This window comes from Nymphalis io, chromosome 16 (genome assembly GCF_905147045.1).
Source record: "Nymphalis io chromosome 16, ilAglIoxx1.1, whole genome shotgun sequence".
NCBI classification, from domain to species: domain Eukaryota; kingdom Metazoa; phylum Arthropoda; class Insecta; order Lepidoptera; family Nymphalidae; genus Nymphalis; species Nymphalis io.
The window spans coordinates 4850457-4863482 of NC_065903.1; the positions used below are offsets into that span (position 1 = coordinate 4850457).

Genomic DNA, 13026 nt, shown 5'->3' on the forward strand with positions numbered 1-13026 from the left:
ATCTTTGAAGGTGTTAATCACCCGCCATGTTTGTTAATGGTTTCGTTGAATATTTTTGCCTAGATATAATTTTTAAACATTGCTACAAAATTGTAAAATGTATTATAGGTTTTTTTTTTAAATTGGCTGCAGTTTATATTGTGCATGCATCCAGTTTGTATAACTGGACGGTTGTGTTTAATACTTATATATATTTTAAATACTTTATTAAACAAATTAAGTTAAAACAATTGTGTAAACAATTCAAATTCAAGATGATTAGTGTTTTTAAAAACGAAACATATAATTTTGTTGTGTTTTTTTTTTAATTTCTTTAAAATTTAAATATGTGTCGTTGGAGTCTTGCTGCTCAGGTTCCGATGTGATAGGCGCGGCGAAGGAATGCGGGCGTTTCGGTATTGTGCTTTGTACTGCGCAGGTGCAGTCCGTGGGAATACAGCAATTGACTAAAACTGATTCCGAAATTTTCATAATAATCTATTAATAAAAATAATACATATCTATGAGAATTACTCTCATTAGATTTGCTGCTTTTAGAGCAGATAAGTTGAATATAGTAAATAGCCAATAAGCGTCTTGTTAATCGTCTTATATTCATATTTGGTACGCTTAACGAATATTTATGTTCGGTTGTTTATTCAAATAAAATGTCAAATATTCTTCAAAATATATTAAACCTACATAAAAAAAATCCTCCAACCTACTTTGAATAGTAGGTATGAACTTCCGATGCTATTATATTGTTTTAGAAAATATAGTTATATGATATTACTCAATTATTTTATTCTAATTTATAATATTTTATTTTAATTATTGCATTGTCATTGGTGCGTAATTATATGTTGTTCCTACATACATAGAGATCATTTTAATAATTCGTAAGCGCACGGCCAAGTTGTGGGATACAGGCAGCCGTCTGTATTTCCAAATTTTACGCCTAAAGAGTGAATCGGCATTAATAGATTTGATCGCCCCATCGTTGAACATCTAAGTCTAACTGTGTAGATTGTTATCGAGGAAAATTTACATTTCTCATTTTTGAATAAAGTTATGCAGCTTAGTTTTGCAGTAATGCTCTTTCATTCATCAAAATATGAAAAAAAATCTAATTACGTCAAAACTAATAATGTAAAGGTAATTTTACGATTACAAAGATAACTAAATATGTTTTGTTTGTATACGATAGAAATTAGAAACCTTTTGTGTTTTTGTAGACCTAGTTTATTATTATTGTTACTGTACCTCTTATGGGTTAATAATATGAAGTATAGCTTAAATGTTGCTTAATATATTCCTACCTGTACCTAATCAACATCGTTGTTTTTATCTGATAAGTTTTATATACTCATGATATCATAGTAAATCAACTTTATATACAATTGTGTAAACAGCCAGATAAACAATTCATTACTTATTTAAGAGTACTTAACAACGTTTGTATTATCACAATCACTTGCATCAATATTTGCTATGTAATATTACTGTGTAATATTTTAATATGAAACAAATGTATTAAATTGAACTGATATATCTAATGGTACGTATACGAATGTACATACGAAAGTGAGTTTATTGGTATGTCCTTTGGCAATGAAGCAACCAAAGAACTTTGCTAAAATATACCTACTAATTTCACTAGTGTGAGGGGTGGAGGTGTTACGTAAATCCCTATATCCTTTTCTGGGGGCCAATTCTACTAACAAATTGTCACTTTATCGCAATCGAATCGAAAAGTGATCGTTGCCGTTTTTCCGTTTTTCTATTCTTTAATTTAATTATCGAATATTGTCATAAAAGTTAACAATAACATATCATCGGTTCGGTTCCGATTCGAATAAATACAGATGATTCAAAGTTGGATCGGAATTGAATCGGGAACGAATCGTTAGCGTTATAAATTAATAGAATTCGGCCCCTGTACTCCTTACGTGTGAAAGCGTAACAAAGAAATAAACTCACTTTCACATTCATAATAAAGTAAGGATTTTTGATTACCCTAAAAGCAATTGAGCGAAGAGTTTCGCAATTAATTGGTGAAGTCACAAGTTAATGTAGTGTAGTTTTTTTTTATACAAAATTTATCTCAATTACCTGGAATTATATATAACCAATTATATCGTAAGAGTTGGTATTTTTATCTTGAATATTTACTTACATCAGTCTTACTATAGAATTTTAATAAGTTATTTTAAATAATATAAAAATAAAACTGAACAAATAAAAATATATCTATAAAAACATTTCCTCGTTTTAATGGACTTAATACTCGTAGCTCCTAAATTAATATTACATTATTTTTATTAAAATTAAACAAAAAAATACTGTACGTAGTAGACGATTTATAATATAGGTAAGACAAAGTTCATTTCAATACATAAGTTGTTTTCCAGAACGAACAGAGAACTGAAACAGCGAGTTTCACACCTCATTTCAATATATTCAATAAATTTAGTAACTTAATTTGAAAATAAGATCATAAATAAAATTAACATGGCTCTAGATCAAAACATACGGTATTCATATATCAACCTTATCGATAATTACGAATTTCTTTAGTTGAAATGAGTCTAAATACGTCAATTTTATTCCCGTTGGAATTGAGTATTTAAAAAGCCTAATACAATTAAAGAGCCCTAATGCAAATTAATATTACTCAAACTTTAAAAGTAATTGCAGGTACTCCGTATGAACTTTCACATAGTTTTTCTTTTATTTTGGAATAGAATATCTAAAATACATTTTTGAGCTATTTCAGCTCTCCGTCCAACGGTTTGGCCTGGACGTTAATGAATCAGTAAACCTTTAAACTAGTCCTTACAGGTTGCTACATTTAGACATTGTTCATTACTACACTACTCGCGAAACAGATTCAATACATAATTCAGTATTTCAGAAATACTAAAAACCCTATTCGAATGTGAAACATTGTGAATGTAAACGATTAGACTCTAATGTAATGGATAATTGAACAATTGCGATATTGAAGTGACATTTCGATTCAACACGCCATACTTGCCTCTTCATAGGATACCCCAATTATCCAATAGCTGACATTTGGTTCGTTCAGAGTCCTTGCCTTCACTAAATACAATAATGTAAAGCATTGTGTTCAATTGTACCCATATTTGTTAACAATAGACCGGCTGCGTATTGACATCTGGTAAGTATTCAAAATATGCCACACACTTTTCAAATAAAATTCAATCGTATATCTTGGTATTAGGGTTCCATTTCAGTTTTATTTACAGATGTAAACAAAATGGTCGACATAATTTTATTTAGTTTAGCGTATATCTTTTAAAATATCAAAATTTACGTTAACAATTACGTTATAATTAGTTAAAATATATATGAATGTATATTTAGTTTGTTAGCATTATTAGAACAACATTATTTGATATTTTCATAAATACTGTCTGGGAGATCGCTTTAAAGGATAAGACCGCCTTTGTAGACCATTTTTTTGTTTTAACCTTATAGCATCTTTATATGTGAAATAAAATAAAAATAAATAAATACTGCAATCTTTATAGAAATATTACTTCCTTTGAAGTAAAATAAACGTAATAGATTATTTTTTATCGAGTAAGTGTCGGCTAGATAGGCCAGTGGTATCCATTATTTTCTAACATAGTCATCCTAAAATTGTAAAAAAAGCGATTTTTACGTAAAATATCAAGGACATCCTTATCTTTTTTGGTAAACTGTTTAACATGTAAATAAGGAATTATTGTTTCACTCGTTTTTTTTTAAATAAACATTTATATCTGATAAAGACAGACGGTTTTTATACAGCCTTCTGTTAAGAAGACATAAGAATTTAAATGAGTAACAAAGATTAAATTATACAATGCCAGATGTAATGAATGATTTGAATAAGTATATCAATTACTTAAAGATATAATGAATTATTTAAATGTCATCCTTATTTTAATACGGACTTCACACTTCACTGCCGTACGTTTATGAAATACAAAATAATGTACTTTAGTTCACGATGATGTAATTTGAATTCATTTACATAAAAATGTGTTGCACTGACCTTCAAATTAACTGGTTTATTTACACGTTACAAAATTGTATCTAAATTAAATTAATTAAAAGGTGAAAAATGGAAAGTAATTTTAAATTGACAAGTGTTTGAATCGCAATAACCTTAAAAATAATGCTATTATTTGTTACTATTTAAGTAACCCAATACCAAAGATTGGAGGAGATAATTTTATTCGCTTAAATAGGTCCACGTAAACGAAGTAGCAGTTAAAAATAAGAAAAAAATATTAGTGTCGACTGTATGCGGTTAAATAGAACGACTCAAAATTGATTGTATTATGATTTTATTAGTGTTATCATATTATTTTACCTTATTATATATAATAATAATAATATCTTGGGACATTTTTCACACGGCCATCTGATCCAAAATTAGGCTTGTACAGAGTTTGTACTATGGAAACCAGACAACTGATATACTACATATACTATTTTTCTTATGTAAATACATACTTATAAAGATAATTACACCCAGACTCAGGACAAACAGATATGTTCATGCACACAAATATCTGTCCTGGGTGGGAATTGAACCCACAACCATCGGCGTGAAAGGCAAGCATCTACCAACCACGCCATCCGGCTTTTATTATTTGTTAAAAATATAATACTTTAAATCTTTAATTGTGCGAAGTCGGGTAACTACACATTACTAATATTATCTAATTCAGACAACATTATTTTTACCTAGATATTTTTTGATTCTATTTGATTTCCTTAAAAAAAATTCTTTGAATCATTCCGGATTATTTTTGATGTGATTGTGTATTTCGGATTAATTAAGTTAAAGTCGATTTGTAATTAGCCTACGAATTTTATATTCAATTACTTACATATGTTATATTCGCTCGACAAGACACAGTCGTGCGATCATCTTGTCTGCCTTCAATGATTTTTAACGATGGTTTAAATAGACTTACGAGCACCACTTCACTTCAGTATTATTTGTGACACTAATGTAATAAGACATTGTTTATTTTGTTATTAAGTAACCGATAATATGTCACGGAATGGAGTTGAAAATGAAATCAAGGCTTCTGCTTTGGAACTTATCGGAAACACGCCTATCGTTGCCCTCGAGAGACTCTGGCCTGGTCCAGGTCGAATTCTTGTGAAATGTGAATTCATGAATCCTGGAGCATCTATCAAGTGTCGTTCGTCACTTCATATGATAGAAAAGGCTTGTGAGAATGGAGAATTAAAACTTGGTGTTCCCGTCCTTGAAGTAACATCAGGTAACCAGGGGTGCGGTCTGGCAGTCGTATGTGCAGTGCTTGGACATCCATTGACAGTTGCCATGTCTAAGGGTAACAGCGCACAGCGAGCTATACATATGGAAGCTCTCGGTGCCAAGTGCATTAGAGTACCTCAAGTAGAAGGTTCTTACGGCAACGTGACCTTGGCCGATGTAAAAGCAGCCGAAGCGGAGGGTTTAAGATTAGTAGAACAAACAGGTGCATATTACGTTAATCAATTTAACAATAACATGAACGCAGATGCCCATTACTGTACAACTGGGCCTGAAATCTGGAGACAAACTGGACAGCATGTTGACGCATTTATAGCAACAGTTGGGACTGCTGGCACATTTGCTGGAACTTCTAAATACCTGAAGGAAAAAAATCGTAATATTAAGTGTTTCGTTGTCGAACCAGCAGGTTCTGAGCCAATTAAGGGTTGTCCTATTACAAAACCATTACACTTATTACAAGGATCCGGATATGGGTGTGTTCCTAATTTATTTAACTTTGAGATACCGTTAGTATTACGGATGACGAAGCAAAACATTATATGAAACTTATTGGCGAGAAGGAAGGTTTATATGTAGGTTACACGAGTGGGGCTAATGTGGCCGCGGCTGTTAAGCTGTTAGAGTCAGGAAAGTTGCCGAAGGATGCATGGGTCGTGACCCTTCTGAATGATAGCGGATTAAAGTACACCCCAGTCCCTGATGAGCTGACGTAATATAAAATATTTATAACTAACGTATCAATTCACTCAGTTTGTATATTTAATTATTAAGATAAAACGTTTATACATTTACCTACATAGAGATTTTTTTATCTACCGCACTGTCTAAAAATTTAAGATTGATTTTTTAAAGTTTTAAATTAGCATAAATTAACAGTACTTTGTTAAAAATTACATTTATAACACATTTTTGAACTGCATATAACAGTAAGGAGATGACCTTTATATAAATGATTATACATAGGTTATATATATAGATAATACGTAAATGTTTTACTATAAATTCAATGACACCGTATAATTTATTTTAAACCAATGAAAATTTAGAATACAAAGTTAAGTACTAAAATGATCAGTATGAATATAATATAGATTGTATATTACGTGATAATTGATAAATTATTTTAGGTGTAAAAGACATTTTTGAACATAACATACATATTTATCATTTTTTATTTTAGCTGTATGTTACAAGTGCTGTATTTTCTAAAGTACCAATAATTATGTACCAATATAATAATCGAACAATAAAATTATTATAATAATACATTCTTTTTGTGTAATAACTATACTGGTGGTAGGGCTCTGTGCAAGCTCGTCTGGGTAGGTACTGGGTGGTAGGTTCTACCGCAAAACAGCAATACTTGATATTGTTGTGTTCCAGTTTGAAGGGTGAGTGAGCCAGTGTAATTACAGGCACAATGGACATAAAATCATAGTTCCCAAGGTTGGTGGCGCATTGGCTATGTAAGCGATGGTTGACATTTCTTACAATGCCAATGTCTAAGGGCATTTGGTGACCACTTACCATCAGGTGGCTCATATGCTCATCCGCCTTCCTATTCTATATAAAAAAAAAAAAAAAACTTTTATTGTAGATAATAGAAGTATTTTTAGTTTTAACTTTTAAATACCTTTTATTTGAAATATTAGTTTATATGCATATTTATATAAAAAAAGTCGTAACAACGTCACGTGGAAGCCGCTATTATGAAAATATGAATGACAGTCATTGACACCGAGGCCAAAAAATGTTTTGATTAATACTTTTTATTAAAGCAAAATGTAACACCAGAATCGACTTTATTGAAATAGACGGTAGGCTTATAAGTTGTTAGTATTTGGAATGTTGTTGTTTGATGTTATCTTTTTTTTTTGTTTTAATATTGTTATCTGTTATCTATGAAATTATTTCTCTACCTCCTATTATTGACCTACGGAGTCTTATGTCTTGATGAAGCTGCCATTATCAGCTAATTCTTAATAAAAACACATTGTTAAAACTACTCAATCTCAAAGAAGCTAAGAAGAAGAAAAGAACTAAACGGTTATAAACGCATCTGTGCATTGGTTAAAATATAATAATGACGCATAAAAAAACATGCAAAAACAGAAGGATGTTTCTGATTTTATTACATTTTATTGCAAATGTCGAGTCGGCGAACTTAGAGAGCGCCGGCGACTAACGACTTTCGAAACTGTAATTTAACGTCATTGATTTCACAACAGCCCATTAAGGATATGTCCATATAGAATTGGCAAAAAACATCTGATCTATCCTGCAGTTGCAGCTGTTGCCAATTACTAAAAAATCTCCGCTTGTTATGTGGGCGTTTTACACGATTTTATACGATCGAATGCCGTTTAAAATTTTTGGTGAACAATTCGAATTCGTCCTATTTCGTTTTTATAACGCTCTAGGCGAGGAGTCGTGCAAAAAAATCAAATAATCGGTTCGTTTGTTCCGCTAATTACTGTGGACGATTGGATTTGGACGAGCCGTTCTTAGAAACAAGCTGTTGAACTCAATTACTATCAATTTGACTGACACCATACAACATGCATTAAGGAGAATAAACAACACGCTAATTGTGTTTTATCTCAATTGTAATTATTCGATAACGACCTTATAAGCATTCTTCAAAACAAGAGATGATTTGTTTTAATAATAAAAGTTTTTTTTATTTATACTAATATTAAATGTCTTTGTTTATTATACTGTTTACTTTTAACTTTAACCTTCTAATGTGTCAGCTTTTGTTTATCCTTTCGTTCGGTATATATAAAAAACTCGTTTAAAGATTTAGGTTGTGTAATGTTATTTATAGCTTGAAATGTCCTCAGTTGCGTTGTACAACTTATGAATAACTTACGGAGATATCGCTAGAATCGATGGTCAACTACTCTATGCAAGAATGCTATAGTTTTATAAAGCAAGTACTAAAGCAGGTAAAAAGAAATATTCTTAGGTTGTACATGAATAAATGGGAGAAACGTTGAATGGTATAGAACAATATTTACCATAAAGCCAATCGTCCTATGATACACGGAGCCATGTGCAAACAGTTCAGTTAATGGGTATTTTCCTTTTATTTATTTGCCAACCTTTATTTGTTCGTTTATTTGAGATCGTGCCTCAATCGCCTTCGAGGAATTTAGCGAGTATAACCCCAAATAAAGATGAGCACACATATCACTTATATATTTAGATAATTGATATCAAGGGAACAATTTAAGTTTGGAATCTTGTAATGATGGGACAGTATCAATTTAATACGTTATGTATATGTATTATAACATTATACCGTCTCACAGAACACGCAACTATGAATTAGAATTATGTTAGTTGTAATTTGCTAATATTTAATAACGGCATTTTTAATCACAAAAGCATGTGTACCTTTTTGTGTAAGATATTACCGTTTAGGTCGTCGTCTTTTTTAAAAATATTTAAAAAAAAATACTGTAATGTACTTATTTTTAATAAAATAAAATAATTAGAGACTTTGATTTAATGATTAAGTGTCACAATCAAATGATAAATTAAATAGATTTTACCGTTAATAGCTAGTTATAGATTATAGGTAATTTAATAAAATGTATTTTTTAAATTGAATAAATTATAATTAATAAGATTCCAATTAATTTTAACGATATGGATAAAATAAGAAGCCGAGATGGCCTAGTGGTTAGAACGCGTGAATCTTAACCGATGATCGTGGGTTCAAACCCGGGCAAGCACCACTGAATTTTCATGTGCTTAATTTGTGTTTATAATTCATCTCGTGCTTGACGGTGAAGGAAAACATCGTGAGGAAACCTGCATGTGTCTAATTTCATTGAAATTATGCCACATGTGTATTCTACCAACCCGCATTGGAGCAGCGTGGTGGAATAAGCTCCAAACCTTCTCCTCAAAAGGGAGAGGAGGCATTAGCCCAGCAGTGGGACATTAACAGGCTGTTACTGTACTGTACTGGATAAAATAAAGCACATAAAACTTCGGACCGATTTTGGCCACGGCGGCTATTCTGAAGGGAGATTAACCAACTGCGCACGTCATATTAAAGCGCACAAGTGTGTGCGCAAACACAGATGCACTCTCTATTCCCTCACTCTCATTATCAAAAGTACAGGCGCAGGACCAACGGTTTTAAGTACTTTCTAAGGCACGGAAGAGCACACATTTCTAACTTAACAGAAAATCCCAATAATCGGCCCAATCTAGGGTTTGAATCTGGAACCTCAGGATCTGCGGCCACTAGACCAATGAAGCAGTCAGATATAAATATTATGACATATGTATTAGCACAAGATCTACAGACAACAGCGTCTTGTTTCATTTCATATTTTTTGATATATCTAACATTGCTGGTTTAAATTTGTAAAGTGTGAACTGCAATTTTTGATAACAGTAGGTAAACGTCTAAAATTTATTCTATTTAGTGTAATTAGGATGAATACTGAACGACAAATAAACTTATATAAATATATTACGTTTACTTTCACATTTTTTAAACATATTATTTATAAATTTGCCTCTTCACAAGGCAGATACATATGTGCTGTTTAAGATTGACATAAAACTATCTAAAAAATGCTGTTCACAATTTAAAAAAAATATTCATTTGAAACACGTGTTATCATTTAAAAAGTCAGTTTCATAATATCCTTTATGAATACTACATACATAGATTCCTTAATTATTCTTTTTAATTTTCCAACTGAACACTTTAATTTATCTGGGATCCTGTTGTAAAAACATATATTCATATAGCTGATGTAGATACTCTATAAAATAATTATTAGCCCTGTGTAGTCGTATAACAGACGCAAGTAACATATGTATTACACAAAAATACTAAGCTATAAGATGAATTAAGTTGATTAGTTAATCAATCGTCACTGCTACAATAAAGTTATTATTGACACTTAATAGATACTCGAGTGCAAATCAAGAAACGTGAACATAAAACCTGTTATTGAAATTACTGTCTAATATAAGAATTTTAATAGTGGCGCCAAAGCAATTTAATAGCCGTCAGTGGCAAACGTGTCGATGTTTTTTTCTTGGAAAATTAATATAATATTAATATAAATAATTCACTTATTATGTTGTGTTAAAATTTTATGTTTATTTTATAAATTTGATATAATAATTCATATTTGATTAGAACAATGTAATATTATGTAAATAACTATGATAGAAATGTATTTCTTATAATTCTTTATAATGACATATATACAATGTTAATAATACCGATAATTGATGTGTCTTTAGTTCTAAATATTAACTCACGTTTAACCTTTATCTCTGTATAACTGCGCCGCTGAAAGTTAACATATTATAATACACGCGTGAGTAGTCAAATAAATTTTAAATTAGTATCACTTGTGATCCATATTCACCATTTCTTTGGCCGTATTTTGACCGATTTTTTCTTTTGCGAAGCAATATCAATATTTTTAATTCAATAAATTTATTTATCCTTCTTATAAATAAATCTAAGTAAAACAAAACGACATTTTTTCTGGAATTTGTAAGACTTCAAACTGAGGCTCATGCGTCTCGTTAAGTTTAAAGGTATTTTAAATTTAACATGGGCAGGCGGACGAATAAATGGGCCACCTAATGGTAAGTGGTCACTGCCGCCCAAAGAAATTGGCGCTCTAAGAAATATTAAACATTCCATACGTCGCCACTGTGCCACCAATCTTGGAAACTAAGATGTTATGTACCTTATGTCTGTAGTTACAGTATCTCACTCAACATTCATGCCGGAACATAAAAATATATTGCTGCATGACGGTAGAATATCTGATGAATGGACCATCCATACATTAGATATTCTACTCAAAGGGGCTTGCACTAAGCCCCAAGTATGGTTGTTTACGACGGTCATGTAATAAAATATATATTTGCGAATCCCGATTACTATAATTTCAAATTATGTAAAAGCAGACGATCTATTATTCAATATTATTCTTGCTACCCGTCCTGACTTCGTACGATTAAATTCATACAAAGTTTATGCCCATTTACCCCCATACGTCGAATTCATTAAAATTTGTCCAAATGTCCGATAATCGTGTAAGACTATTCATCATATCACAAATGATGGACCAAAACTTATCAACAGTTTTTCAGATAAAAATTGACTTAAACAAACTATTTATTACTCCACTGATATATGTAAGCTAATTTCGATAAAGCTCAGCGATTATGTCTAATCTATTAAATAGCTCCATGACATTCCGTTGTAACGAGCTAACGAGTGTAGGTGGAACTTCCTCCGCAACAGGTCTTCGTGCGATAGCGCATTCGAATTGATTTAATCAGTGTCAATATTGACGAAGAGGCGTGGTGGGAATCGAGCAGTGTGCACAGGTGGCTCGGCTTACTGTTATTGAGGATGTTTGAGGTATTTCTAACGAAAGAGTTACGAAAATTCTTCTTAATAAGGGTGTGACTTTGTAGTTTTAAAGTCTCTGAATGTTATTCGCGTAGACTTTAAATATGGATGTAGATTAACGTTGACTATGCGCAATTCCAATAACGCTAAGAAAATGATCTTTATTTACTTTTCATTTGTTGATTTGACTTTGAAATATATATGGTATTTAATTGGATACCATTTTCTCTTTAGTTATTCTACTGCATCAAACATCAATACTGTGTTTGTGTATATAAATGTATTACAGTTCAAAGAACGAAGGTGCCTGTATAATTACATGTACAAGATGCATGGAATCTGTGATAATGTGGTATCAGAGATTCCATGGACTATTACGTGAGGGTGAGGATAAGGGTGACCACTTATCATAATGTAAACTGTTTGTTCGTATACTTTCCTAAAAAAGCTTACTGGCATAAAGTATAAAGTCGCAATTGTACCTAAATGAATAACTAAAATAGAATCGTTCAATCAATCTATTTCATTTTTTGATTGGAAAAAGTTATACGTACATGAACTAAATTGAAAAAAAACATATATTATCAGCTTACATAAGGTTATCTATGGCCTGAATAAAATAATTAAAATAATTGTGATGATAAAATTATCTACCTTTGTTATAAACAAAATTTTTAATTGAAGTATTAATATGTTATCTTTATATTTATTGTAGTACTTATATACGATTAAATTTCATCATTTAAAGATAATACGATTCAGGCAAATAACAAATGCGAAACATCACATTATTAATAAAATAACATGGGATTATGTTATCCTAATTATTATCATACTTATATTAATAATTTTAGTTTACGTGTTTGTGTAATAAAACATTTATTACAGTACTTACAAGACATTCTATCGTAAAATAACAATTATATTTTGATGTGAAGGGTAAGTGAGCGTGTTCTAAGGTTGGCACGATGTTAGCAAGGTATTGGTAATTAAATAAATGACAAATGTTATTTATAATACCAGTGTTCATGATAAAAGATTCCTTATTTGTACGTCTTCCGTTTTTAATCAAAATCAAAACAATAATTTAAAAAAACACGTCGTTAATGTCACCACTGTAGTCATTATATAATGTTTGACTCGTGTATGTTTTTTTTTTTGTTTTAATCTTTATTTGTTTTCTTCACACTTACTATACAGCCTTGTCTTGAGTATTTGTTGTCAAATCAGATTAATTTGTAAGGCTTTAAGCTGACCTTCATACGTCAATTTATTGTTTCTTTTTCTAGAGTTCGTCCAAAAATAATAT

At 30.9% G+C, this 13026-nt stretch overlaps 1 protein-coding gene across 1 annotated transcript in view; it reads left to right on the forward strand.

Moving 5' to 3' along the window:
* The window catches only part of LOC126774416 (cysteine synthase-like), a 157632-nt gene extending 148876 nt beyond the window's left edge, over nt 1-8756 (forward strand). Inside the window, 2 exon segments of the mRNA XM_050495937.1 lie at nt 5020-5801; nt 5804-8756. Coding sequence (XP_050351894.1) covers nt 5054-5801; nt 5804-6018 — 963 coding nt within the window. The 5' untranslated portion in view covers nt 5020-5053 and the 3' untranslated portion in view covers nt 6019-8756.
* The last annotated feature ends 4270 nt before the right edge of the window (nt 8757-13026 follow it).